The following is a 27,273-nucleotide window of genomic DNA, read 5'->3' as shown; positions in this document are numbered from 1 at the left end:
TTTATTATTTTTCTTCTTTAATAGAATATATTTGTTTGAGAAATTGAACATTCTATATACACATCTTTCCTTTTACAAAATGTATACGCCCATCTTTATAATCTGAGAATGCGATACGAGCTTCTCAACAGTAAATAGATCATTTATATAAGGCCCCGTGTGGTCTCATCCTAAGTGACATATAATATCGTTAATGATTACATGAAAATACAATCATTAATGTTAAAATCTCGTCATAAAAATTTTATTCGATAAGCAGCAACCTTCGAATTCTCATGCTTTACGCGCACAAAATATGTTCTCTGATTAAAACTGTATTGCAAATAGTTATTATACTTGATAAATCGCGTAACTTGTCAGAAGACATGGAATGTTATGCTACATGTACTTTTAATATTATTAGGAACGTGGAGGCTTCAATTGCAGCAATTCGGGGTCGAGTAGCGGATTATTGTCAGTTTCCGTCTCCGTTGGCTTGTTCATATTATTCACGATAATAGACGGCGCGCTGTCTGTGCTGGTGGAAAAACCGGCCCATTCCATGCCGAGGTATGTAGGACTGTACGGTGATTCCAGTAACAAGTGATCTGAATGTTGCGACTGATGTTGCTGCTGCATTTCTTGACAATCTGTTGGCGGTAAATGCGACGACGTCATGTGAGTTGCGATCTTGCACTGCTTCTCCTGCTTGCGCCATTTCGCTCTACGGTTTTGGAACCATACCTGTACGCGAGGAAATTTATAGTGACGCAAATTCTTTTTCTTCAACTAGATACCCCAAATACAAAGTGTAAAATACTACGAATGCTATTAGGGAGACATGCAGAAATTACTTGTACTCTAGCCTCCGTCAATTGAATACGAACTGCGAGTTCCTCCCGAAAGAACACATCAGGGTAATGAGTCTTCTGAAAAGCACGCTCCAACTCCTCCAGCTGGAAATTTGAAAATGTGGTGCGGTATCTGCGCTGCTTCCTTTTGCCGATAACATAAGGTGGTCTCTCACTCTCGGGACTAGTCGAGAAATCATACGCTACAAGAAGACGCACGTAGTTTATTCGTCTGACAATATCCTCGCGAGAGAATCATCTCGTTGATACACGATGCTGCTGCGGGATAAGGACGTCGGAATAGAATTCACTCACTGCTCGGATTTTACGACACTCCATAACTGTTAAACTGATTACTGCTAACTCTATTTAAGAAAAAGGGTTGACTGCGAATCCGCACTTAATGCACTTAGCAATAACTTAATTGAGTGACATTCTACCCCAACTTGGGACACCGGAGGCAGAGGCGGTTAATTAAATCAGGACCGGGTTGGCATACTGCATGCATACGTTGTACACTTACTGAATTTCGTAGGGAAGCATACGGAGGTGGATTGCGCGCCACCGATCAGACCGGTCAGAGCGGTCGTTTGCAGATCATCGCCCTGGCTGACAATGTCGTCACCAGGGACGCTCGACGACGCCACGATCGCACCGGCTGACACCAGTGGATCGCGCGGTGGCGCGCCGACCAGAAATAGCTGTCTGCCGCAACTCTCGTTTCCACTCTCGTCCTCCTCGTTTAGATCCATCCCACGAGATCTTCCCTGAGAGAAGTAGTCGACGATAGTCGAGTATAATTGAATTAATCGCGCGCAAAGAGATACGCGCGTTGAAGTTAAGTTGAATTCGGGAAGTTTGTTCGCATTCAAGAACTGACCGCGCGAGCTGACTTCTCGACGCTTTTTCTCGTCTTCCGTCTTCGGAAGAACTTTTTTTTCCCTTTCCTTACACTTGTACAACGCGTATAGGCGAAGCAGGGGACACAGTATACTTAAAGTGAACTCCCTCAAGGGGTGTGGTGAAGCCTAAAAAATGTGTTGCTTGTACACCACTAATCAATAGCGCACGGCCGTTATAGTACGACCGTGCGATGAAGAAACTTGTAGATCTCTCGTCAATTTTACGAAGAGTCGACTTTGCAAATTTGCAATTTTGTAATTGTATTTTTATGCCAGCGGACAATTCTTTCCTCGATTCTTTGAGACTAAAAATGTAACATTTTTTTACCGAGAAAATGTTCAGCGCTTTAAGAGCTTCATTGACGCTACAAATATCACTAGTATTTATTATAAAAATAAAAAAATAATGCACATAAAATGTAACTTTTTCTTAAAACTTTATTGCACTCACAGAGAGAGTGTGTAGTGTATTACAATATGTACAAAACTTATTGCATATATTCATACTTAACAAATAATAAATAAATTATGTGCTTCAACAGTGCAGGTCACATTCTTCATGTTATCAAGAGTGAAAAAACGTATGCTAAATATTAGGCATTGAAAAATACTATTGCTTGAGAAAAGATCTTACAATTTTGATATCGATTTGTTTGCGTTAGAGAATTTCTCTAATTATGTATATTTCTCAAAAATTCTGAGATTACAATCGTATGGCTAGCATAAGAAGTGTCCGTCCGATAAGGGACGCAAACCGATCAGTTTGTAAGTTTTTCACACGTGCGATTGTTCCATTGCTATATATAGTTTCCGTCTCATGCCGATTGGTCCCGTGATTACGTACGATTGTTAGGACCGTTTGGAAATCACCTCAGACGTAGAAAAGACGGACTCGACTGGTGGACACTAAGAGATCATCGTCGAAGAATTTCGTTTCTATTACAACGTTGCCGCTGTTCATAAAGGGAAACACAACAATTAATCCATAGACCAGTGGGAAAAATACTTGAAGAGAAATACCAAAAGTCCTATTCTCAAACATTACATTATTCTACAGTAAACATATACTTACATACAGTTACATATATTTACATAGGATTTTGCATATATATTGTTCAAGAATAGGACTCTCTATGGATACATTTCCACTTACTTCAACACGTTCGCTGGCATCATTTGACTTTCCGGCGCCGCTTGGATCAAACTCTGCCATGTGTTGGTGCTGTTCGGAATGACAAATCCAAACTCAAAGAACCATTCCTCCAGGCAACGCCCCTTGAACAGTACTTTTTGCTCCAGGCGAAACCTCTCCATTGGTTCTGCGGAGCTGAAGTTTATCTCCCTCGACACCGCGCGACATCGTAGGATCTTCTTTGGTACTCGTGCCTCGTGCTCTACATCAGGTACAGATCTGTAAATCAAATAAGAGATCAAGGATTCAGTCTCATACTTCAATGGAAGCATTTAGAAAGTTAGATTACTACTTACAAGTCTTCATTGCCTTGCCAAAGAATCTTTCCGCTGTCGGCGTCGCGTAGATTCATCCAATTACTAATGGAATTGTAATTAAGGAAACATCCATTTACATAAATCCAATGATTAAATCAATATTTTGAAGATCTGTCCTTTGCGGTCATGCTATTATATCTTTAACACTTAAAATAAAATAGGTTTATAATTTAATTAAGACATCGAGAAGCAATAGAAAAAAAGAGGAGAAAAATACAAGATTGTTGCAAAGGATAAGTGACAGATTTGTTTGTATTTAAACTACACTTCGTTCTAACCTACAAACTGTCAGGCGATCGATTACTGACAGTAATCTTCACTTAAATTAATTCTCAAATAAAAGGATACACTTGAAAGCCTTTGAGGATGTCCTCCCCGCGAGACGGCATATTTAGGCACTATCACAGGACGAATTTATAACGCAATTATGCAAAATTGAAAACGACGCGTAAACTATAAATCCTCCATGCCTCCGAATCACTCTGGATTGTAGACGTTAGACGCTAGGTGACAGCAGACAGCATGCGAATCGACCAATCACATGATCGGAATTCTCGATCGTGATTGGCTGACCATTCGACTCCTACCGATTGCGATTTTTTTATCGAGGCCTTGACCATTGACAGACTTCAAGTTGTTTTGAATAATGTATCCAAAAATATCTATTTTGGGGTTAGAAAGAAGAAGAAAAAGAAATAATTTTATCAGTTTCCATCGTGAACAGATTTTTCATTCGACTTTATCGCTTTAGGAGAAAATGGTTTATTTATTTTTTTATGGAGTAATGACTGATGGAAACCTCACCGAAGATGAAAAGCTTTTCTTATAAATCTTACTGGTAAAATTATATTTTGAAAAATGGACGACAAACACTTGAAAACAATTAATCTCTTATCTTCTTAAATTCTAAATTTGTAATACAACCCTGATGAAAATTTTTTTCAGAATTTTTATACAAGTTGAAGACACTTCAGAAATGTTGACAAGTTTGTCTTCTTTTTTTAGAATTTATCATATATATTTCACATATGAATTCTGAAATATTGTAAGAAATTTAAGATTCCAAAAATTTCTTATTCTTTAATTTCTTGTAAAACCTGTAAAAGTTGAAAGTATTTTATTGAAATTGTACAATGAGAAATTTAAAAAATTTTACAGAATATTTCAGAATTCATATATGAAGAACTCCAAAAAAGATGTAGACTTTTTCAACATTTCTTAAAAGTGTTCTAGTTTATATAAAAAATGTGAGATATTTTCTAATAATTAAATTATAAAATTACACAGAAAATTTAAAAATTCTGGTAAAAATTTTTAGCATTAAATTATTTTTAAACTTAAGAATAATTATTTTTAATTATTTTTTTGTTGTAATCTTTTATATCAATTTTTTTAAATAATTTTTATAAGGCCCATAAATCAAAAGTAAATTAAAAAAATCAAAGCAGAGAAATTTTTCTTAAAAAGGGTGAAGAACAAATTACATAATTAGATGATTAACTTTACAAAGTTCTGCTTTATTTTGAGAAGTTACGCTTCTTTTAAAAAGTTTGATAATTTGAAATTAAAATCATATCTTTTAATTATACCTTTTAATTAATAAGCAATAGATTGGAAGTTCTTACATTTACACATAAACTTACATTACACATAAACTTAATTCTATTCATCTCCTATATAACTTTAATATATTAAAGTTCCATGTAATAGTTGCAGGCATAGTATAAGAAAAAAGAAGAAATGGGATGCTTCTGCGGTTATGCAAGGTCTATAATGTCAGCAGGAGTAATGGAGTAGGAGTAAGAAGAAATATGAAATGAGATTTGCCTATTTCGTTTACTCCCGATTTTTAATTGGTCAATTGTTACTCTTACTCTTTACTCTATTACTCCTACTGATATTATAGATCTTGCATTAAACCTCTAATCGCCGACGATAATAGAAACGCGCCGCGCCGTGAACTGATCACCGTAAACCAATGAATAGAAAAATTCGCGACGCTGATAAATTCCAGATCGTCTGAATCTTCCATGGATGCTTATGAGGATTGAAATAAAACGCAGGAGGACCTATTTTTACCGAGATATGTCGTAATAGGAAAATGTACAATGGCATAAACGAGAGAAGACTGAAATGTATCTCTTCCTTTTTAATTTCAATTTTAAGGAGAAAATTTTTGTTGCAGTTATCGGTTTGGGCGCTACTTAATTAATTAATATACTTTTCTCAGAGGCATGAAGGAGTCGAGTGATGATGTAAATAAATATCATGGAATATCGAATCTCTTTAATTGGAGAATAATTGAATGATTAGAATCAACTCAAATGGAGTAAATTTGAATCGAGAGACAAATGAAAAGATAATTATTAAGCGGATGATCAAAATTTGAAGACCAAAATGCACTCGTGCAAGGATGGGCGGAAGGGATCCGCCCGATTCGTTCTACCTGCAGCTAGCTGCAATCGGGTCTACACGCACCGATGGTTCAATATAAAAAGAAGTTGTATCGAACAGTAGAATGTGAGACAGTCAAAGAATCGGCGTTCGGTGACCCGTTCAAGAAACGCTTTTGGGTATAATTCACATTAAAAGGTCTTACATCGTATAGCTTTCGGATTAATAAAGCTTGATTAATAATTTGATTAATAAATCAATTTATTCATGAATGGTGGAAAAGAATTTGATTATGCAATTATTTTATTATACCTACTTAATTACCGACGTAGATAAACTGTTAAATTACATATAAAATTCTCTAAAATTTGTTTCTATTGCATCCTCGTTGTATCCTACCTTTCTTTGCAGTGGCTGTAGTATCAAAATCATTATTTCTACCGAGGAACCCATGGCTCGGTAGAAACAGAAAGAAGACGAAGGAACATCTCCAAAATACATGTGTCATAATACGACTTTGCAGTGATCAGATCTCTCGCCCCAGATACGTGATCCTCTGCGGATTCTACTAGTTTATTTCGAAGATTCCGTAACGGAGAAAGGAGATGGATCGTCGACACTAAGAAAACCAGAGAGATTTACACGCAAGTATCTAACGGCGAGGAAAATTTAGTACTTGCAAAAAAAGATCTTCGTCTTAGGAGTCGCGCGATTAATGTGTTTCCTTTTTAGATGTTGCCCTCCACCCTATTTGGCGGGCGTTCGCCTGCACCCTTCTGCACCAATACCCAAGTTTACGTCCTCGGTATATAGCTGAGCGTGCACGTGTATATGTGTAAATACATGTGCGGGGGTGGTGCTGGCCGCGGAATGAGCGGATGGAAGCGAGAGGGTGAGGGCGAGAGAGCCGGGTCGACCGCGCGAATCTCTGCACGTACACTCACACATATACACTCGTGTATGACGACAGTATACGTACACGCGCCGTTTCCATGGCTCATCGTATGTGTGTACGCGCAGGAGTGGCGAGGGTGGCGAGGATGAGATCGGGGACGGTGGGCGCCTCGATGACGTCAGTGCTCCGATCGTCGGTTGCGCAAAGAGACGGGGTTGGTCACCGCGAAAGCGCGTCGCGCTACGTCAGAGCGAGCAGCAGCTCGCTCCGTTAAACCACCCTCTTCGGTCGGGGTAATCATTTTCTCGGCGCAGGCAGGCCGACGATCTAAGAGGGTAAAAGACACAGTTCTAAAAAGTTCGTGTGGTCGGTTCTCGGTCGCCTGGACGCCGCTTTGTCCATGTCGTTCCGCGGTAAGTCACACGCGCGCAGCGTCCTGACGATAAATCGTTTTCGTTCTCTTCCACAGAGGGGTGCACGCGGCAGCGGCATGGAACAGGGAACGGTGTCGTGAAGTGAGGCGGTAGGCGCGTGTCGTCCGCGCGCGCGTGGTTGGAACGACGACGGCGATGGCGAGCTCGGGCACGGCGGTGGTCGACGGGGTCGGCGATGACGGCACGACGGGCGTGCCGGGCGGCGGGCCCAGAAATCCCCTCACCTGCGGTGTTTGTCACAATTACTACAACGAGCCCTGCCTGCTCTCCTGCTTCCATACCTTTTGCGCCCGGTGCATACACGGTCCTCACATCGACGGGACGATCAAGTGTCCCATCTGCGGGTAGATAACATGTGACACAATTTTTTTCAGCAGTTCACGTACTACATGCACATTTCTTGGATATTAAATTCGGATTTGTTTAAATTTGTGCATGTGTGCCATTTGCTTCATCTTTTGTGGATATCATTAATTTAACGATTGATTTTCAGTATTCTCTAAGCCGATTCCAAGAAATTCCAATAATGAAAACGTTTCCGCAATATTTTTATATTATAATGTTATATACTACAATTGTCGCTTATTCGATCTATCTTTCTCATTTATCTTATTTAATTCTAAATGACTACATTAATATTCTATGTAATCTGCATAGGCAACAAACACAGTTGAAAGATGGAACGCAACTACCACCTGCCGATCAACTAATACGCCAACTGGTGGAACTGGCAAATTCTGAAAATCCACCATGTGCCAATTGTGACAAGCGTGACAAGTCTACTATGTTTTTCTGTACAACATGCGGTACGTTTTCTAAGGCGATGTCTTTTAATCAGTACTCAAATTACACGTAGAATGTAAAAGGAATATACATTATTTTACAGGACAAGCGCTTTGCACTCACTGCAGGGAACACACCCATCGCGCAAAGATGTTCTCCACCCATGAGGTGGTGCACATGAGCAAGTGCACGAAAGACACCCAACGCCGTTGTCCGAGCCACGGCGAGCAGTATATAATGTTCAGCCAGAGTGCCAAGTGTATGCTGTGCGCCACATGCTTTCGCGACACGCCCCCGGACGCGCGGGTGCACTGCATAGACATCGAGAGCGCTTGGCAGCAGGCCTCGAAGAAGATGGAGCGCGCAGTGAACTCGATCTGCGAGCTCCAGGCTGGGATTAAGGACGGCGTGCTGGCGCTCAAGTCGCAACTGGACGAACTGCGGCACAGCCTCGAGTCCGAAAAGCGCGCGTTGACCGCCTTCTGCCAGGGGATGCAGGAGGCGATCAACAAGACACACGCGTACGTCCTCGCCGAGCTGCAGCGTCAATTCGACACTAAGGAGCGTATGGTGCGCACGCAGTTGCTCGCACTCGGTGGTGCGTTACCTGTGCTGCAAATGCATCTGATGCTGTGCACCGCGTTCACCACTGGCGCGACCAAGTATCAGTTCCTCGAGCTGGCGCACCCGATGCTGGAGCGGCTGAGCCGCGTCGCCCAGCTAGGTCATCCGTCGCGGCCACCGCTGCTCGCTGCTCACATCAAGACCAATTATCGAGCCGACTTCGCACGCGCTCTGCATCCTTACATAACCCAAGTGCAGACCCCGAAAATGCCCGCTGAATCCCTGTACGATCAGATGATCGGCGGTCACACGATAGGCCAGCCGGAGCCACAAGTACTTCAGGTACGCGCGAGCAGAGCCAAAAATCACATTGATCCTTTATTTTTGCATGTATTTCCATGTCTGTTCACAAGATTTTATATCTAACGGCTTATATTTTTTAAAAGTAGAATACATCAGTTGATCCTTCAGCAAAATCAATTTCGAGTCGTAATCGTGATGATCGCAGCGCAGAACGTGATTATATATCACGTCAATATGTACCATTTGCCGCATTTTACACCAGGAATGTTTTCGCAATAGAGTAACAAGACTACTCAGAGACTCCCGCCCCCGAAGAGCGGATCTGACGGCGGACCATTCTCCAATCATTGTCGAACCTTCGACACCCAGTTAAAGGAACTGAGCCAGCAGTTGATAACGGTGAGAGAGCGACTGGGCGAGCTGCAGCGGGACGTTTCTGTCTTGAAGCGAGCGAATACTCCGCCGCTGGGTTCGCGCTACGATCACGTGGCGAGAGACTGCCGTGTGCTTGAGCAGCAATTGGAGCATCATCAGATGGAGCTGGAGCGACTGAGAAACATCTTCGACGCGCTCTGGGAGGAGCAGATGTGTAGAATTCACGTGGAAAAAGAGATCTTCCACTCTCAGGTAGCCATAGCTAAGAATTGGATTCTCTACATGTGTCTTTTATATATATTTATCTTTTATTTTCACGCTTGCGTCTATTGTTCAGATGAATGACATACTGTCCCTGAAGAGCGAGGTGAAGAAACTGCAAGTGCTCGCTCAGCACCTGGAGCCCTTCGTCAAGTCATTCTCGATAGGTATCGGCGCGGGGGAGATAAGCACAGCCGCGGCGGATGCGGTTGATAATCAGCATCTGCAAGCATTGCTGGATCATTTGGCACGCTTGCAGATGCAGGAGCCACCGCCGGTGCATCCACAGGCTCAAGCACCGACGAAGGATCATCGTCATCCACGCAGCACTACCACGAGTGCCGATAATGCATTATACATGAAAGGTGAGAACGAGAGTCGTGTGCATCGTGTGCGTGCCTTAGATCTGCAATTTGCTATTGAATAAAAAGATAGCGGTCAAATATTTCTGTTTAATTTAATACGCAATTTAATCGTTCAGAGACGAAGGAGATCCCGACGCGATGTCGCACGCCGTCCGGCGGTGTCGGCGCCGTTTTAGACTCGAGCGGCAACATAGTCGTATACGGTACGGCCAAATCGACCGATCCGAAACGAGGCGTGCTCAGCCAATTGATCGAGAAGGCCAGAACGCAGAAGGACGATCGCAAGAAGTCGCCAGGCAGGGAGGATGGCCGCGATCGCAGTCAGAGTCGACGTTCGCGCAAGTCGCCGGACGGCTCGAAGCCGAAGACGCCACCCGGGCACTCGTCCGGCAGCAAGATGCGGTCGTTATATCGCTCCCTGAAAGGCGGCACTGGCGACACTTCCGCCGAGGCGCTCGATCAGGCGGAGAGATGCACCGACTCGCAACAGCCGCAGTCTCACATTGGTAAGAATTGCGAAAGAATTGCGAAGGACCGTCGCAAACGTGCGCAAACATACTGATACATTATGACACGCAGGTCTTCCTTTGTAGTCCGGGATGAAATTTCGGGTTTAGACTTAGAGGCGACATAAACATCCGACAGCCGAATACGTAAAGTTACTCCACCGTTCGTCGCATACGCTCCTTACATATGCAATATATGTAAATATATTATGTACATTAAAGAAAGATATACGTCGACCCACACATGTAACACACCTATCGCACATTTATACCTTTCACGAAGTTAAGTGTCTCGTCGTCGTCGTCGTCTCGCAGCAAACACCCTTTTGTGCACCCTCTGTTGTGTTCGAAGAGGACGAGACCGTTCTTTTAAAAAGAGTCCCGTGCTTCCAGCAGGCGATGACGGCGAGTATCAACGAATCTCGGAGGCCTCGAGCATGGGCGAAGCGAAGAAACGTGTGCAGGCGCAGGTGCACGCGATCCCAACCGACGATCAGATACGAGCGATTCCGAGCAGCAAAATCGCTAAGATCTACCCGGCCAGCGATTCCGAGGAGCTGTTCTACGGCGATGGAAAGGCGGACGCGAGGAGACGACGGCGCGCCAGCTGCGACAGCCTGAGCACGACCGGCTCCGGCAACAGCAGGCGATCGAGCATCGCCGACGGGACGGTAGGTCAACAATCCATCGTGCAGGACCCCCGGAAAACTCTGGTCTATTTGATCGGATCACGGACACCGTCATCTCTCGTGCAGAAGCAGCGCTCCTGGGAGACCTTCCCGCGGCCCAAGAGCAAGCGTGGCGCCGGTAACGAAGGTACGGCCGCGGGGGCGTCGTCCCTCGGCCAGTTGAAGAAAGCAGACAGCTTCGAGGGCCACGAGGAAGCGGTACGCACCTTGGTGGCGGCCGTGCAGGAGACGCGCTCTCAGCTACGACACCATCACTTACATCATCATCGTCATCATCGTAAGAGCAAAACGAATTGAGACGCTTTTCGTCGTTCTCAGTCCTTTCGCAACCCCTCCTCGCGCGCAACAATTACGTAAGAATATACATTGTCCGTGGATATCGAATAGATATCCGCGAACCTATTGCGTATAGATAGAAAACGAAAAGGAAAATGAGAATGATCAAAAGACTAAATGCCGTGCCCCAAGTGGCTTAAGTATACATGTTATTTATTAGCAACGGAAGCGTATTGTTGTGGGAGCCGATATTATCGGTTTTTCGAAAATTTTGGACACTACTAGTATATAATAACAATAATAATAACGATAAATATATAAATATGATAACGATCACGAAGAAAGGTCTATATTCTGCGCGATAATGGAAAATCGGAAATCTTTGTTATCGATAGGCATCTTCGACAAGTGCCGTCTTTATATTACTTTTCGAGAGATTTCTTTGATATTATGATCAAACGCAAACGATGTTTGCATTATTCCAACATTTTTGACATTTGTATTGTGTCCGAAGTTTTTTATAACGATTTAATTGCATTCGATGATGAAAACGCCGAGGATCGGTATCCCTGCCACTGTAAATCCAGAAAGAGATATGTAAGAGAAAGAGAGTACGGTCACATGCATTATGTCCGCTACTCGATCGTATGTTGTTGACCTATCGCAAAACGACGCGGTTGGTACACGTAGAGCCTTGATTAGGGATAGCGCGAAGATAAAACATTTTTCGAACAAAATAAACGCGCGTGTGCAATGTACAATAATTGCAAAAGAACCGCGGTTGACGTTGCAATTTAAACTCTTACAGACAAGTTCGTTTTGTTCTGAGCGCATTATCTTTCAGTTTATTACAAAAAAATTCACACATCTTGTTTCCCCGTTGTAAAATATGTGGATTTATTCTCACTTTATTCCCCCCCTCCCCCCGTACATACGAGATTCTTCCCTTGAACGTCAACGGGTCGGATGCATAGTCCAGTAAAGTACATCGCGCAATTCGATCGGTCGAGTAATAAAAACGGTAATATTTAGCTAGTAAACAACACTGCCAGTCGCGATATACGTATTACGAATTTAATCGACGATACTCGATTCGCGAAGAATAGCCTAATTCGAGCGGTTACTCGTAATCGCCAGTCACATCAATAAACATTAAAAAAAAAAAACCGGCGATTGCCCTACAATATGCTGCGAACGCGGCGTCGTCGTACGGGCTCGTCTTTCTCGCAATTTTCGACTGTAACGTAACGGTAATATTACTCCGAACATGAGAGATGCAAGGATAAATCGGTATATTACGAGGAATCAGCTCCACCTTGTGAAAGTCAATGCGATCGTTAATCGTTGTTTCGAATTTAACTACGAGCGAGAACTTGTAATCTTCAACAGGGTTACAATGAATGTTCTAATTATAGCGAGCGTATACACGTAAAAGCATGTATGAGAAATGTCGAATTGGTGGAATAGTAAAATATATACAAGTTATAATAATATCCTCGATTCATATATCCTTGATTTGACGCAACCTCATCTATCGAAGGCAACACGTGAGCCTCATTGTCGTTCGTTTAAGTTTTAAAGCAAGTATTCGTGATTATATGTATGTGTATAAAAAAAAATAGATGCATGCATATTCGGTATCCTACTTGTTGAATTTTACAGATTGTAAAGAAGCCTGAAGGGATGAAATTTGGAAGAACATTTTAGCCTCCGACGTTCGACAACTTTTCAGAATGCATAGTACAGCGGCAGCTATACAATAATTTTTAATTAATCTGATAACTGATTATGATATTTTATATACACATATTTATTTAAGTAATAATAATTCATTTTTATACGCAATAGTCGATTTTATGTACATTTCTTTTTTATTTTCACGTATTCATAGTATAGTACATACAATCGACCGCAATAAAAAATTTGTTTTTTCTATCTTCCTTCTTGTCGGATAAACCGTCTTTATTTTTCTGGCGTCATCGTAATACCAAATCATTGGTATAAAATGGAAAATCTCACGTGCAATAAATATATACAGTGTATGTATTTCTGCAGAGATAAAATACAAATTTTGGCGCTACTCTTGTCCGGCTATCTATCATACTGTCTCTGTCTTTGTCTCACCAATATTAACTTCGAACTTGTCGGAAATTTCATCTTGATTTTCCAAATATTCGATCTGTTCTTCTAACCTATTTAATTTTTTCAGATTTATATTTAACAAAGGCATGATACCCCAATTGTTACTTTTGGACTTATCAGCAGTCTCCAACATGTAAATCGCCTCGTGCGACTTGGAAACTATACGATTCAACTCGTAGATATTTACATTTTTTGAGACGTTCAACGTCGTTTCTAAGGGATTAACAATATGGAGTGGCAAACGGGACGGCTTTCGAATCTGCGCACCTTCGCGGATGCATATCCCATTCGTATGAAAATCGAACGTTGAATAATACTCAAAGAAGCCGTACAGAAGCGTTTCCAAACTGTCCTGATTTGACCCATAATACTTGTAATCGATCGGCAATTTATTGATATCTCGCAGGAAGGTGCAATCAATGCCATCCTTCGCACACCGAATGTCATTACGTGCTACAAAAGGGAAGATGTAATTTACTAACTTTATGTATGCTATTATAATCCTCTTATCTACGATATATACTACTTACTTGCACACGACTTTAACATTTTCAAGGACGGCAATATCTTTTTCTGTTGCAAGTAAAATAGCACTAGTAATGTAAGAGGAAAGTTTGTTATCCACGGTCCTGGTGCGTCGGATGTTATTTTCTGACTCTTTGCCCATACCCGTATTGCTATAACAAGTGGTCTTACCCGCCAATCTATCTCTCCATATAAATTTAATAATTCGGTCATATATACAGCAGTCCTAAAAGGAAACGTTTTCTGTAAGTTTTATTTTGTAAAATATAAAGAAAAAACTACATCAAATATACATAAAATTAAAATATGTTTTAACTTACATATTTGTTGCACTTAAATCACATTCAGTATCCGTGTAATCATAGCGGAATTTGATTATAGGTACCCGAGCCTCCAGGATCTTTCTTACATTATGAACTCCTGGGATGAAGTGATACATACTTTTTGCAAGTATTCCCAAAAACTCTTTCGTATCACTTCTGTCGCTATGTCTCATGGACTTTGTGTGAAATACTAATCTATTCGTGGTATTTTGCTACAAATGTTATAATCCATTGGTATTAAGTACGTAAGCATTTAATTAATTCAAAAATAATTCATATATTTACTTTGTCAATTTCAGCGGGAACAAGTACTAAATCAAGATCACACCTTTTCCTTCCAAAACCATTTAGAGAGGAGCCAAATGGCAGAACCTTCAGGTTTTGAAATATCCTAGAAAAGTATTGCTCTAAGTGATCAGCAATGTGAAATCGCAGTCTTACTTCTAAATCGGTTAATTTTAATGTCTCGTAGAGAAGTACTATCTGCCCTGATATCTGCAGAACAAAAATTACAAGTTTTATAAGGCTAAATTACTTCAGATTGTATAATATTAATAAATATATTGATTTTACAATAATATTAATTTTACATAATAAAAATGTTCAACTTCATAATATAAATATAATAAACTGGAAATTGTAAATATTTACACAAATATTATTAGGCATCAAGATCTACTTTGATCAAAAGATCTTTACTTTATTATAAATATAATAAGCTTACCGATTTCGTATTATGTAATGTTTTTGCAATATCGTTCTCAGTAGGCAAAGAACAACCATTCTCCACAGACAGAGGTATCTTTTGATTCTTTTTCTTTATGGCAACACCTTGTCCTTTACGAAACCATAATACCGACGATTTCATAGGAATAATGTCTTCATTAACAAAGGAAGCAGACAACATAACATTGTCTACTGACATTTTGTTTTTAAACTCGACCAAGATATAATTCTAAAATTAATCATAATATGATCACTTTACAATGATATTTAATGTATTAATGTTGCATGTTCTGGATAAATATTAAACAACATACATGTTGATTATTTATTTGATAGTGATGCATACTCAAGATGTCACCAAATTGCGAACAATAGCTGTGAAGATCGTTGTGTGACTTGTACGAGTAAACTTGTATTAATAAGCTTCGACACGCTTCATCTCTCCTCTTAAAGATTTCAGCCTCGAGTGTAGATTCTGTACCTGTAAAATTGCCGAAATACAAATCTTACTAGCGTAAAAAGATATTAATACGCGTGATATAAAAGAAAAATTAATTTAAAAGATTATTAATTCATGCTACATCCAAAATAATTACGTTTAGGCCAATAAATTACTCCCAAAATCTAATATTATTTGATATATAAACTTATAGGTTATATAGGTACCTTCAGTACGTATAACCTCAAGTGACTCACTTAGTTTATTATTCCTGTATTGACCGGTCGACGACACTAAGGTGTGACTACGCGATTTTAATCTCGTGCTCATTGCGAACTTTTTGCAATAACAATAATTTAACAACGAAAGGGCATTCGAATTGGCACGGCTGAAGAGCGCCATTTTTAAATGTGTGCATAGCTCTGTCTCGCGCACGTGTGCGCACTGCAGCCAACTGCAGCATCCGTAGCCATATGGAATTGTGGATTGTTAATTCTTTTCAACATAGAGAAAAAAAAGGTGAACTGTAATAAGAATTCAGAGAGTTGGAAAGAACAATACTGTGTTGTAATAAATAGAAATAGTTTTATTAATTTTTTGACTAATAATATAAAAAAAATTAACTGAAAATATAAAACTGCATTAATTCTAATCTAATATTTTAATTATATTTTAACTAAAAAATTATTTAATTATTAAGTACAAATAATATATTTTATATAAAAATGTATATAATTTGCCGAAAATAATAGCTAGAAAACAAAATCATGCAGATTTTTTAATTAGTAATGTTTGGTAAATCGATTGTGCTTTTATCGACTACCGGCACCAAATATTTTATCTATATATAATTATAATTATCAATATTAATTATCAAAAAACTTAATTCATAAATAAATTGACGATAAAGTATCAACCGGATAACAGAATCAGTTAAGAGAAGATAGTAATTATAAATTGCAATTTCAAGAATTTTCAGAATTGAAATCTGGAATTTTAAACTATAAAAATATATGTACAATTAATCCTAAAAAAATAAACGAGATATCAGGAGAATATAATCAGCGAAGAAATAACTGTAATTCAAATTCATGTTTCTAAGAATTCCTAAAGTTTGTCTCGAATGCAAATAAAAAAAAATTGAATCCCCGAAAATAAGCACAATTTTAAAAACTGCAGGCACTAAAAATCCTCTATATATTGCGATCTTTATTTATCGCATATTCTAACACACAAAATATATATATATGATCATTTTGTACTTTAGATAATTAATAATATTCCTGAAATAGTTCGGATATCTTAAGTTTTTACATTACTGACTCACCTGGAAGACAAAGCAATTTACATTCTTTTTGAGAACAAAAGCGACCGCATATAAAATGTTTAAAAAGTTTAAAAATCACGTTTATTTTGACATTTTCTCGAAACGCGCGATGTACGTATGCCGATTGTGAATCACACGTTATCACTACTTCCTTCATAAATTGTAATTATATGATTGATGATTATTCGGAAATTCCTGGCGGATTTGTCCTGTCGGATTTTCCCGTAGGTATGTATACGTGTGTGACACGTACGTTCTATAGCAGGTGATGATATGGACGGTCCGATAACGGCAGAGATCTAACTGCGCCTCGCTTTTGTGTTTGAGATGTCCGTCAGGCCGTCTGCGGTTTCTTCTTTCGACGCGACGAGGAAGCGCAGATGAGAATGTCAAGACTGGATACGTACGTGCTCACGCACCCGGAGTCGCTGTCACAGGACCAGCTTCGTGAGATCCTGAGGAACGTAAGTCACCGCATAGGTTAGGCGTGTTTACAAACTCCCCTTTGCTCGCCCACGACTCTTCCCGGTTTCTTACCGCCTCCACTTTTACTAGGAAATAGTTCGGTTATTTGTTTGTTAATTATTTGTTTATTTAAATTATTTAGAGCGTCAACAGATATGCGGTATAGGTTAAACGTCATCCATTAACATACATCTTATAAATTTATGAACTACATATTACACATAAATTTACAAACCAAGATAACATACTCTAAACATCTAGAAAATGGAAAAGATAGGAGTCACATAGTGTGTCAGTTGTTATTGATTATTTGTTGCATGTTGTAATTTCAAAAACATGGCAAGTGTCAGGTATATTTTGCATTGTCTTAATTGCTGTATTCTCTATCATTATAGAGTTGCATTGAGAGCCACAAATTCGAGAAACTATGTAGAAGTGAGCTGTTAGAAATGTATAAGCAAATTGCATTGCCCTTGCCTCAGCGTCAGCGTGGAAATAGCAGAAGTTCGAGTATAGTAGATGTAATATCACAAAAGTCTGCCACTGTAAGGTAAGTTTTTTATTGATTGAAAAATATCTTATTAACAGAATGCATTTATTGTATTGCATTGCTTTATTAACATTGAATATGCCTTAATATGCCTTTCTTTCAGTGATAACAGTACATCCAACTTAACAGACTTGAACAGAGGAAACAAGAGGACAATGTCTTTTTCTCACACAGATAAATTAAAATCTTCCTTTAACGATCAGAAACCAGTAAACAAGAAGACTCGATTGTGCTCTGTGTCAAAAGTAGAAGTTGAATGCAATGGAATTTACAAACGCAGCTGCGAGGAACAGAGAGAGGTATTCATATCATAATTTTTTGTAGTTTAGCTAAATCTGTAGATAAGGTAAGATTAGATAAAACTCAAGGTTTCTTATTCTACGGATAAGATTTGTGGATAAGATTTTTGTATTTTACAAATTGTAGAATAAAATAAACAAACTGTTTCTATTGAACAGTGATATTTTATAACATTACAATACACTAAGTAATAATAATAATAATAATAATAATAATAATAATAAGAAGAAGAAGAAGAAGAAATGATAATGTGTGTATTGTAAAGGATATATTTGAATCTTTCAGGAATTGTCAATGAAAAAACGCCAGAAGATTACATGGCCATAAACAGTATGAGAAAAATATGTTCCGTTTTATAAAAATTTGTTATTAGGAATTTAATTTTAGCACACTGCTGATACAACAATTTCTGTATCATTCGGCTGAGCTTGCAATGTTTGGCTAGTGTATGAGAGAAACTGTATGCAAAGATTGCTTGTATATAAAATATTTGTGTAAATTTACTATGTTGAATCATGCTTTAAACAGATTGACAAAGAAACATTAACATCACTGATAACTCTATCAAGTTTCTCAATTATTTAATGTTCGAACAATATGAAATAATGAAAGGACGATTCTGTATATGATCTATTTTATATATTTTTTTATATAATTCGCATCGAGAAATAAAAATTATTAGATACTATGTTACTATTAGATTTGGCACCTGGCGATGTACAGTGTTTCAAAATTCGTAAACTAGTATGATAAGAAAGTTCTCGGAAAATTAAACAAAAAATTTACATGTAAATTTTTATTTCAAGCAGTAGTTTTTGAAATACAAATGTTTTAAGACTGGTCAATCACAGATGTTTAATTTTATCTCATAGTTATTAATACCACACACGTGATTTATAAATAGGTGACTAAACTACCTAAATATCTATTTAAAAGGGCAATTAGCTAGTTTTAAACTCTTATATTTCAAACTGTATATAGTATTGTATTTCAAATATATTATAAATATATACATAGTTTGAAATAAAAATTTACTGCTAACTTTTTATTTAACTTTTATAGAATTTTATTATTATAGTATTTTAATTCGCGAATTTTGGAACACTCTGTAAACAAAAAATCTTACATATATCATGTATAATGTATGTATTGTTATATTGATTTGTGATCTTTTTAACTTAATTGAACCGATAAATTGTATATACATGACATTTTGAGTTAAACATTGAACAGTATTCTGAGATAAACAAATCGTGCGTCGATTAAGATGATTTTATTTTCTGGCGTCGTAGAGATAGAAACAATATTAGATAACAATGAGTTTATTTAAAACGATTATCTCTTTGTAATACATCATACGTATTGCTCGCTTGTGTTACTCACGTCATATGCAGCGCTCATATTATCACGAAATAAAACTATCGAGTTTGTGAATTCAAGATACATATTAGGTTTGTTTTTTATAACTGCATTACTCTACTTTCTTACAGTAAGACAAATATTTAAACGAAAATTAAATTTGGGAAGAAAAAAGAAAACGTTCAGTTTATAAAGAGCGGACTTTGTCTTGCACGAGATCTATGCGATGTATACGACGTTTTAATGTGTTTATCGATAAGATACAGATTACCCATTTATATTTAAGTAAATAATCTTAATTGTTTTAATAATTGAATGAATAAAAATGTCATGTGAACATAATGCATTATTTATCACGAGCGCCAGTGCTAATATAATATTAAAATTTTTATGAGGAAACAGTTTTTTTATATTCTTTTTTAAAGCTTCCACAGAAAAAGTGCATATATAATTTACGACATACTATGTTAATTTATTTTACAATTAGATTAGATTTTAGATTTTACAGATTTCATTTTAGAGTTAATTATTTTTTCTTTTAAATATTTATACTTGTAAAGCATGTATGGTTCCGAATACTTTACAATATAACAAATGTTTGACTTGACTTTGTATTGTACAACATGTACCATTAATTACACAAATCCGTGCAGAATTCTTTTTCAAGATGCGGCAGAAAAAGGACGAGATGAAGAAGCATCAGTGATATTACATTGCGTAAGCAAAAGCGGTTTGCGAACTCGTTTCACGGTCATGATCGGTGCTCGTCCTCCTTAATTGTACGCACCGAATGACTCATTTTTATTTATGAAGGAAGAAGAAACGAGACGGAGATGATTCACGCGTCTAACGAACTGTGAATATCCTCCGGTGCATTACATTCTTTAAGACGCAAAGATGGAGTTGGAATTCAAAAAATTTTAAGAGAAAAGACGCAAATTTTTTTTCAAGCAATTGATTCAGAAAGAAAACGAGAGACACAAAATAATAATAAAAAATAAAATTAATAAATTAATAATGAATTAACTAATTAAAAAGAACAAAATTCAAATTTTGTAAATTTTTTGAGCTTGCGGAATTATTGTAGTATGAGTTTACTTAAAAATATCGTTAAGAAAGTACAAAGATCATTTTGAATTATGTATGATTTCACTTTTTATATTTATTACTTTTTATATTAACATTATTACAAAAACATATATCGTGGAGTTTATTGCTTTATTTGACACGTTATTTCTTCCTTCTGGATTCGCGCTAGCTAGAACTTTAATTTCCGTCGCAGAAACGAATATTTATAAAAATTTAATAATACTGCATTGAATTGGCCAGTATGATTAATAACTTATTTTGAACATTAAAACCACTAACAACAATGCCTTTAATATCCAAACAGTACAAAATTAATCATCGGCCAATTACGCGTATTGCATTTCTATAAGGGCGAGCGTTTTCACATTCGAAGGTGAAATAACTCTCCTTCAAAAATGAATCATCCTCCATACATTTGATATTCTCGGTCCGTCACCTCTCGAACGTAGCGGAAGCGTTACATTTACAGTCGGTACACAATTCCAAAACCGCCGGAATTACGCAAGGGTGAAAGCACCGGCCGCTGTTGCATAGGAGAATTATTGGCCGCGTTCATCTCGTTCGCTCACGCCTCGCGCGTAATCTTCGCGATCTCGAAAAATACGCCCGGCGCGGGCGCTGCGGCGTTAAATCACACGCGTCGTTTTTTATCTTTAAACCCGCTTTCGAAAATCTCTCGTTGAAATTGCGGCACGGCTCACATATACCATAACGTACGTATACCCCCTCCCCCCCTCCCCTCCGTCGAAATCTACACAATGTTCCGAAACTGGTTCTCTTAACGACATTTATAGCGGCATACGCGCCTCACGTCGTTATAATTTTCATGGAGAAAGAAAAGGCGAGCTCAAATTCGATTTCGTGCGCGAGATAAAAAGAGGGACGATATATTTACTTGCCCGTAGCGTTTACGCGATAAAATTAACATTCCGTGGATGCGTGATATGGCGGTCGACGCGGGCTCCCGGGCGAACATTTCGTGAATGGTAAGCGATGCCGTGAGAAATTTAATAAACTGGCTAATTCGGCGCTCTCTCGACTTTCTTCCTCCGGACGCGCGCATACATGTATATCGGCAAGTCATAAATCGAGAGCGAAACTTCGGTCGTGGCATCACGTACTTACGCTACTTCGAAGGCTGCTTGCGATGCAACGGGGGATGCGGCCGGGCGGCCCGCTGACCACCCCGTTGCCGCTATAAATACGTTTGACAATGCTTGTCGGAACGTCAGTCCTGCTTGCGACACGTTTACACGATCCGCCGAACCGGAACATATTGACCGGAAAGATGGCAATCAAGGTACGACCAAGGGAATCAAAATTTTGAAATCCATTTAATCGATCGTAAGCTTGAAATAGTTTTTGAACGGTCTTTTTGTTATGAAATACGTACATTTTCAACGTTATTTTACAACTCGTTCAGAGTTTCCGTTTTAGTGATATGAAAAGAATATCGAATAGAAAAGAAATTGTTCGTTTTGTAAACCGTATTTCAAGATTTCAAGATCGTCAACGTTCTTTTTTTAAATAGAAAACGATATATTTTCATTAACATACTATAGTTTCTTAATGTTTAAAATCACTTAAACGAGTCACTGATCGAAATACCGAAAGCAGCCTGTATATAAAAATGCATATAAAATTTTGACACGCGAAATTAGATATAATAAAAAGTAATAGTAGAAAAATGTATTCTTTACTAAACTCTTCATTAGTTTACAAATATTAGAAAGATTATTAATTACATTGAATATTACAGTTAATAATCTCGGCTGCAGCGGTGCTCGCGGTATGCAGAGGCGCGGCGATCCCAGCTGTTCCAACTGGCCTAAGTGTACCGGCCATTCCGGCCACCCTGGCTGCACCGGGTCTTCCAGTCGCCGCGGTTGACACCACAGGTTACGATCCTTATCCTCAGTACACTTACGCCTACGATGTCCAGGATACGCTGACCGGCGACGCGAAGAGCCAGCACGAAAGCAGGGAAGGTGACATCGTCCACGGCAGCTACAGCCTCATCGAGGCCGACGGCACCAGGCGAATCGTCGAGTACACAGCCGACCCCGTGAACGGATTTAACGCCGTGGTCCGTCGGGAACCCCTGGCGATAGTGAAACCAGTCGTCGCGCCGCCGCCACTGGTTTATCAGCCCTGAGGAATGTGATAACGATTGTCCACGATGATCCCGGACGAAAACTAGTCACGCTATACATAATGTATATCGGTGCTGCTGCACGAATTTCGTTAACGTATTGATTTTTATTAAAGACTTTTTTTACAAACTGTGTGCGGATTAATTTTATTCTGGCATAACTCTTCGCTGTAAAAGATTACACTGTTGATCTTTCCTTGCGTTCTTGGACCGCTAACGCGCCGAGCGTATCATATTTTCGCAATTTTTTTATGAGTTTGTGCGAAACAATTAAGTTTGCGTACAATGGACCAATTAATGTCATGCGGATAAAGCCATTGAGTTATGTAATGGCACATAAACCACGTAAATGGGATTTCGGGGACACAAAACTCCGGCGTAAACTCTGAGCTCATTTTGTGAATGTAATTGTGAAAGTTAACAGATCGTCAGATATACACATAACGTGAAACATAAAAAAATTTAATGATAATTTTATATGGAATATGTCATATGTACTGCGATATTTATACGTTTTATATATTACGTAGAAATATTTAAGATATTCTTTTTTTTAAATTGCATTTAATGCTTTAGAGATTTAAAGAGCGAAACAATTCCTTGAAGCTAATCAGGTCTATTTTATTTTTAAATTAATATTAATGATATATAAATATAATCTCAAAATAATAATATGGACAGAAAAAATCCTTCAAATAAAAGATTTGTAACATTTGATATTAATGAATACATTTAAAAAAAAATTTCTTCAAAAAAAGCTCATTGCTTTCTCATCGTAAAAACATAACGTATTTATGATCTTAAATAATTTTATACCTATTATACATTTGAACTTGTCTTGAGAGCAACTAATTAATTTTCTAAAATATAGGGCAAGATTTTTAATTCACTTTTTTACAGAGCAAAGTTGTATTTGCGTTATAATGCGATTGATCGATCGATAAATTAAAAAAAAACTGATCTCTACATTCTATTAAACAAAAAATAAATGAAAGTGATCTCGATCTTTTGCGTTTGACTTTTTCTACACTAGTAATTTTTTTAGATTATGTAATTTATTAAAATAAAATGCATATTGCATTGATTTCAGAATTGATTATTTGAAGTAATTTCACGTATAGATTTTGGAATCAAACAGTCTTAATCTTTATATCAAATTTTCAGAAAATATTAAATTTTCAAAAATCTTAACATTCGCAAATTTTTAATTGTAATATGATGTTTGATACATTCAGCAGCTTGTAACTTATACAGGTGTATATTTATTAACAAGACATGTGCAATGAGGATTGTAAAGTAAAGTAACGACTGATTACATGAGTAATCAACGCAATAGTAAGAGTCGATTATGTTGTTCCAGCGTGCAGAGCTCATCGTCACTCTCACTGAATGTATAATAGAATTCAACCGATTGCGGGATGAATGTGCTTTCGTCGAACGGCCTTGATAGACTATTCGATATATTGACACACGTCACGCGCGCACATACGTGCATTGCATATGATTGCGTGTATTTCGGTTATCAATTGCTCACTCACACCAGGCTTAGGCAACGCATTTGTCTATTTTTTTTCAAACAAGACCGGCACTAAAAAAAAACTTCTTTCCCTTAGAGAAATATTATAAGATAATTGTGATAAAAAAAACGTTACTGTACATCGAAAATATGGTAAAGTAACATGCCATTTTAATTGACTTTAATTAAATATCATTCAGAAATTACAACGTCTTTAAATTGTAGTTTATTCTGCAGTTATGGCATTTCTCCCTCGAGATGTCACATCTGAAATTTACTGAAATTTGCAATATATATGTTTTTTCTTTGGATATATGCGTTACACGTTACATCATCTGCTTCTAAGACTTCTAAGACTTTGTACGCATTATTTTTCCTAAACACGCGTAACTGTTCTATCGAGAGTCAGAAAGGCAAGGGGGGAAAGAAGAGCAGCGTCATTGGGGGGCTACGCGGTTTCCTGATTTCGTCGAACGACCTCGAGACCTCGAGCCTTCGGGCGTATTGGCATCCAAGTCGCGTGTACGAGCGGTGGTGATATGAAGAAACATAAGCGCGCCGTATACATTGGTACAACCGCCGGGTCGGACTCCCTGTACATCGCAATGATCATCGCGGAGGTCACCGCGCACGGCTCCCAAGAGAGGAAGACGTATACGAGGGAAGGCGACAGAAGTAGTGATTAGGTGGGGGTGTAGGTGGCTGCAGGGAGCATCATCGCCGTCGGATGACACGAATGCGACGACGTATAAAAGTACGGACGATCTTACCCCGAGGCATCAGTCCTCTTCTGGCGGTCCTATCTCGTGCAAACATGACCGATACGGTAAGGGCGAGAAGCTGCTAAGGGAAAGTGCAGAATCGCTTCTTTTCGACGCTCCTCTTAAACGGCTGTGAAAACGAAAAATCCGCGGTTCTTAGTTGCCCAAATCTCCGTCGTATGCCGAAGTGTCAAAGTCCCCGAGAGATTCAATAAGGTAACTGGAGCGTTAAGCTGACGAGACTGACACGTCAATTTTCAGCTCTTCTTCCTCCTGGGACTGGCGGTGCTCGTCCGAGGGGCGGTGGTGCCGGCGGCGACGACGGCGGCGGTGGCGGTGCCCCTGGCGAAGCTGGAGGAGTTCGACCCGGCGCCGCAGTACAGCTTCGCGTACGACGTGCAGGACGCGGTGACCGGCGACTCCAAGACCCAATACGAGACCCGGAACGGCGACGTCGTGCGCGGCAGCTACAGCCTGATCGAGGCCGACGGCACGCGCCGCATCGTCGAGTACACCGCGGACCCGATCAACGGCTTCAACGCGATCGTCAGCAGGGAACCGGCGATCGCCGCCGTCGCGGCGGCGACGCCGGTGTTACCGTTCGGGCCGGCCGCCGCGCTGACGCCGGTCGCCGGTCTCGCACCCGGCGCCGCCGCCGTCCCGGCGGCGCCGTCAATCCCCGCCGTCGGTCCCGATTCCGACGTCGAGGTACTCGACACCCGGTCCGGCCCCTTGAGAGCGGGACCGACGACACGCGAGCAAGAGATCCAGCGTCAGCAGCTGCAACAGCTGCAACAGCAGGAGCAACAACTGCAACAGCTACAGGATCAACAGAGACGGACGTCGAGATTGCAGATCCAGCAGCAACAGCAACAGCAGCAGGAGCAACAACTGCGACAGCTACAGGATCAACAGAGACGGACGTCGAGATTGCAGATCCAGCAGCAACAGCAACAGCAGCAGGAGCAACGAACCGCGCAACAACCTGCGCGGATCATCGGACAAACGGCCGGACGAATCGCGAGCGCTCGATTGGTCGGTCTTCCCGCTGCTGCGAGAGCGATCACCACGTATCCGTCCACCCCCTACCCCTACGCCGCGTATAGCGTCACGTACTCCTCGCCCTTTGCCTACGCCGCGCCCCTCAACGGCCTGGCTTACACCCCCGCCGTCACCTCGACGTAAACTGTACCGTCCGTTTATATCTACCTCGACCTGTTATTTGTTAGGATTATTGATGACAAAAACTAAATAAATTGTTTGCCACATGAGTTACTCATAAATGCCATTCATCTCGTTTCTTTTCCAAGTAAGGTAATTGTCCCGTAATGACTCTGAACCGAATTAAATAACTTTTATACTAAAATTTAATTGTAATCTTTAAATAATTAAGAATATCTATAAGGCAAATTATTTTAAATGTTATAGAAAGTTATGTTAAGAAAAATATAAATTTTTGTCGCACAACTGAGTTTGCATTTTGACGTTAATAATTTTCATGTATTAATATAATAATGTTTCATATTTTAGTTAATTAGATCACTTTAATGTAATAAATAAATCCTTACAAAAACTAGATAATCCCGGCTCTGCATTGTTACGTGGGACATTTATCTAAACAACAAAATGCAACTGGAATGTTGAAATAACAAGAGGTCGCTGGTCGCAATCTGTTACGCAGGGCGTACGCGTGTCACAACAAAAACCACGTATTACGTTGTCAGGTGGGACCCGAGGCACGAGTAAATAAGAGCGACGAGTTTTGGACGTGCGTCGATCAATGCCACCGACGCACGTCGCGAATCGATCGCGGAGTCGGTCGGCTGTTTGATCGCCGCCCAATCCATCGTGCGTTACGTAATTCCCCGGGCCTGTTGTTACGCGCACCGGGCCCCCGGGCCCCTGTCGTCGGGTTTACGCAAGAAACACGCCGCGCATATGTAACGTATACACGCGTGCACGTAACGCGACCTTCGGTTACGCGCGACGCATTTTATTATAAACGGTACGAGAAGGAGCTTATCATCCCGAGCATTAGTCCGTGTAATCGTTGAAACATGATTATTGCCGTCCTTCCATTTCTGGGATGTCTTCATTGGCGAACTTGTGATGGGTATCTTGCAATAAAAAGATCTCTTGTCTTCTTATAATACGTCATTATTGCCGCTGACCTTTCTTGAAAAGGGTATTTTTATACGCAATCGTGACATATCGAAATTGTATCAATTTTCGTACGAAATGTTTTTTACGTGAGGGAATTATATGCGTAATATTTGAGTTTTTTTCGGTGAAAGTAAAAACTTTTTTTTAGTCAAAAGAAATCCACGTATTTTTTATTACTGGCGTAATTTATATATTAATATATAGAATTTCTTTAATATCGTAAAAGTACTCTTATTCCTCTAATATTTCACTTTTCACGAAGCAAGTAGTAAAGGTCAACGCGAGCCAGGCAAGTAACTGCTGCCGCGCCAGACGTCTGCTCAATGAGCGACATCTACTACTGCAACAGT

The 27,273-nt window shown here is 39.4% G+C and overlaps 6 protein-coding genes across 14 annotated transcripts; 3 read left to right on the top strand and 3 right to left on the bottom strand.

Annotated features, from left to right (window-relative positions):
- LOC105831186 (homeobox protein SMOX-3) lies at positions 1-1,486 on the bottom strand. The gene is made up of 4 exons (XM_036289096.1): positions 1,354-1,486; positions 1,007-1,033; positions 834-935; positions 1-723 (listed from the first exon to the last, which is right to left on the bottom strand). Exons 2-4 carry the CDS (start codon positions 1,028-1,030, stop codon positions 400-402), a joined length of 450 nt encoding a protein of 149 aa, XP_036144989.1. The 5' UTR covers positions 1,031-1,033; positions 1,354-1,486; the 3' UTR covers positions 1-399.
- LOC105831210 (retinal rod rhodopsin-sensitive cGMP 3',5'-cyclic phosphodiesterase subunit delta) lies at positions 1,429-6,557 on the bottom strand. 2 transcript variants are annotated; one of them, XM_036289097.1, is made up of 5 exons: positions 6,035-6,557; positions 3,590-3,903; positions 3,221-3,283; positions 2,886-3,143; positions 1,429-1,597 (listed from the first exon to the last, which is right to left on the bottom strand). In XM_036289097.1, exons 2-5 carry the CDS (start codon positions 3,628-3,630, stop codon positions 1,573-1,575), a joined length of 387 nt encoding a protein of 128 aa, XP_036144990.1. In that variant the 5' UTR covers positions 3,631-3,903; positions 6,035-6,557; the 3' UTR covers positions 1,429-1,572. The 2 variants fall into 2 exon arrangements, with proteins under 2 accessions (XP_036144990.1, XP_012526651.1); XM_012671197.3 differs by lacking the exons at positions 1,429-1,597; positions 6,035-6,557 and adding an exon at positions 2,153-2,685 and having other exon boundaries at positions 3,590-4,275.
- A 209-nt stretch (positions 6,558-6,766) lies between these two features.
- On the top strand, positions 6,767-12,577 carry LOC105831140 (RING finger protein 207). 5 transcript variants are annotated; one of them, XM_036289095.1, is made up of 8 exons: positions 6,767-6,887; positions 7,000-7,308; positions 7,622-7,770; positions 7,851-8,653; positions 8,894-9,241; positions 9,327-9,615; positions 9,732-10,121; positions 10,515-12,577. In XM_036289095.1, the coding sequence occupies exons 2-8, from the start codon at positions 7,100-7,102 to the stop codon at positions 11,105-11,107; spliced, it is 2,781 nt and encodes a 926-aa protein (XP_036144988.1). In that variant the 5' UTR covers positions 6,767-6,887; positions 7,000-7,099; the 3' UTR covers positions 11,108-12,577. The 5 variants fall into 5 exon arrangements, 4 of the variants coding, with proteins under 4 accessions (XP_036144988.1, XP_012526533.1, XP_012526543.1 ...); XM_012671079.3 differs by having other exon boundaries at positions 6,769-6,865; XM_012671089.3 differs by having other exon boundaries at positions 6,789-7,308; positions 10,515-10,792; positions 10,877-12,577.
- Positions 12,578-12,878: 301 nt separating this feature from the next.
- Positions 12,879-16,945, bottom strand: LOC105831162 (poly(A) RNA polymerase, mitochondrial). 4 transcript variants are annotated; one of them, XM_012671149.2, is made up of 8 exons: positions 16,822-16,945; positions 15,469-15,736; positions 15,117-15,283; positions 14,801-15,031; positions 14,362-14,571; positions 14,074-14,288; positions 13,759-13,979; positions 12,879-13,681 (listed from the first exon to the last, which is right to left on the bottom strand). In XM_012671149.2, the coding sequence occupies exons 2-8, from the start codon at positions 15,641-15,643 to the stop codon at positions 13,185-13,187; spliced, it is 1,716 nt and encodes a 571-aa protein (XP_012526603.1). In that variant the 5' UTR covers positions 15,644-15,736; positions 16,822-16,945; the 3' UTR covers positions 12,879-13,184. The 4 variants fall into 4 exon arrangements, with proteins under 4 accessions (XP_012526603.1, XP_012526586.1, XP_028046509.1 ...); XM_012671132.3 differs by lacking the exon at positions 16,822-16,945 and adding an exon at positions 16,569-16,705 and having other exon boundaries at positions 15,469-15,765; XM_028190708.2 differs by lacking the exon at positions 16,822-16,945 and adding an exon at positions 16,569-16,705 and having other exon boundaries at positions 15,499-15,765.
- Positions 16,819-19,579, top strand: LOC105831201. Its single transcript, XM_012671186.3, has 4 exons — positions 16,819-17,032; positions 17,429-17,583; positions 17,687-17,882; positions 18,169-19,579. The coding sequence occupies exons 1-4, from the start codon at positions 16,949-16,951 to the stop codon at positions 18,208-18,210; spliced, it is 477 nt and encodes a 158-aa protein (XP_012526640.1). The 5' UTR covers positions 16,819-16,948; the 3' UTR covers positions 18,211-19,579.
- A 94-nt stretch (positions 19,580-19,673) lies between these two features.
- LOC105830060 (protein bassoon) lies at positions 19,674-26,043 on the top strand. Its single transcript, XM_036289080.1, has 3 exons — positions 19,674-21,631; positions 22,091-22,479; positions 25,018-26,043. Exons 1-3 carry the CDS (start codon positions 21,545-21,547, stop codon positions 25,943-25,945), a joined length of 1,404 nt encoding a protein of 467 aa, XP_036144973.1. The 5' UTR covers positions 19,674-21,544; the 3' UTR covers positions 25,946-26,043.
- Positions 26,044-27,273: the final 1,230 nt, after the last annotated feature.

The sequence above is a fragment of the Monomorium pharaonis genome, chromosome 6 (genome assembly GCF_013373865.1).
Source record: "Monomorium pharaonis isolate MP-MQ-018 chromosome 6, ASM1337386v2, whole genome shotgun sequence".
NCBI classification, from domain to species: domain Eukaryota; kingdom Metazoa; phylum Arthropoda; class Insecta; order Hymenoptera; family Formicidae; genus Monomorium; species Monomorium pharaonis.
Note: the sequence above shows the minus strand (reverse complement) of the source record. Positions and strands in the feature narration are given on the sequence as shown.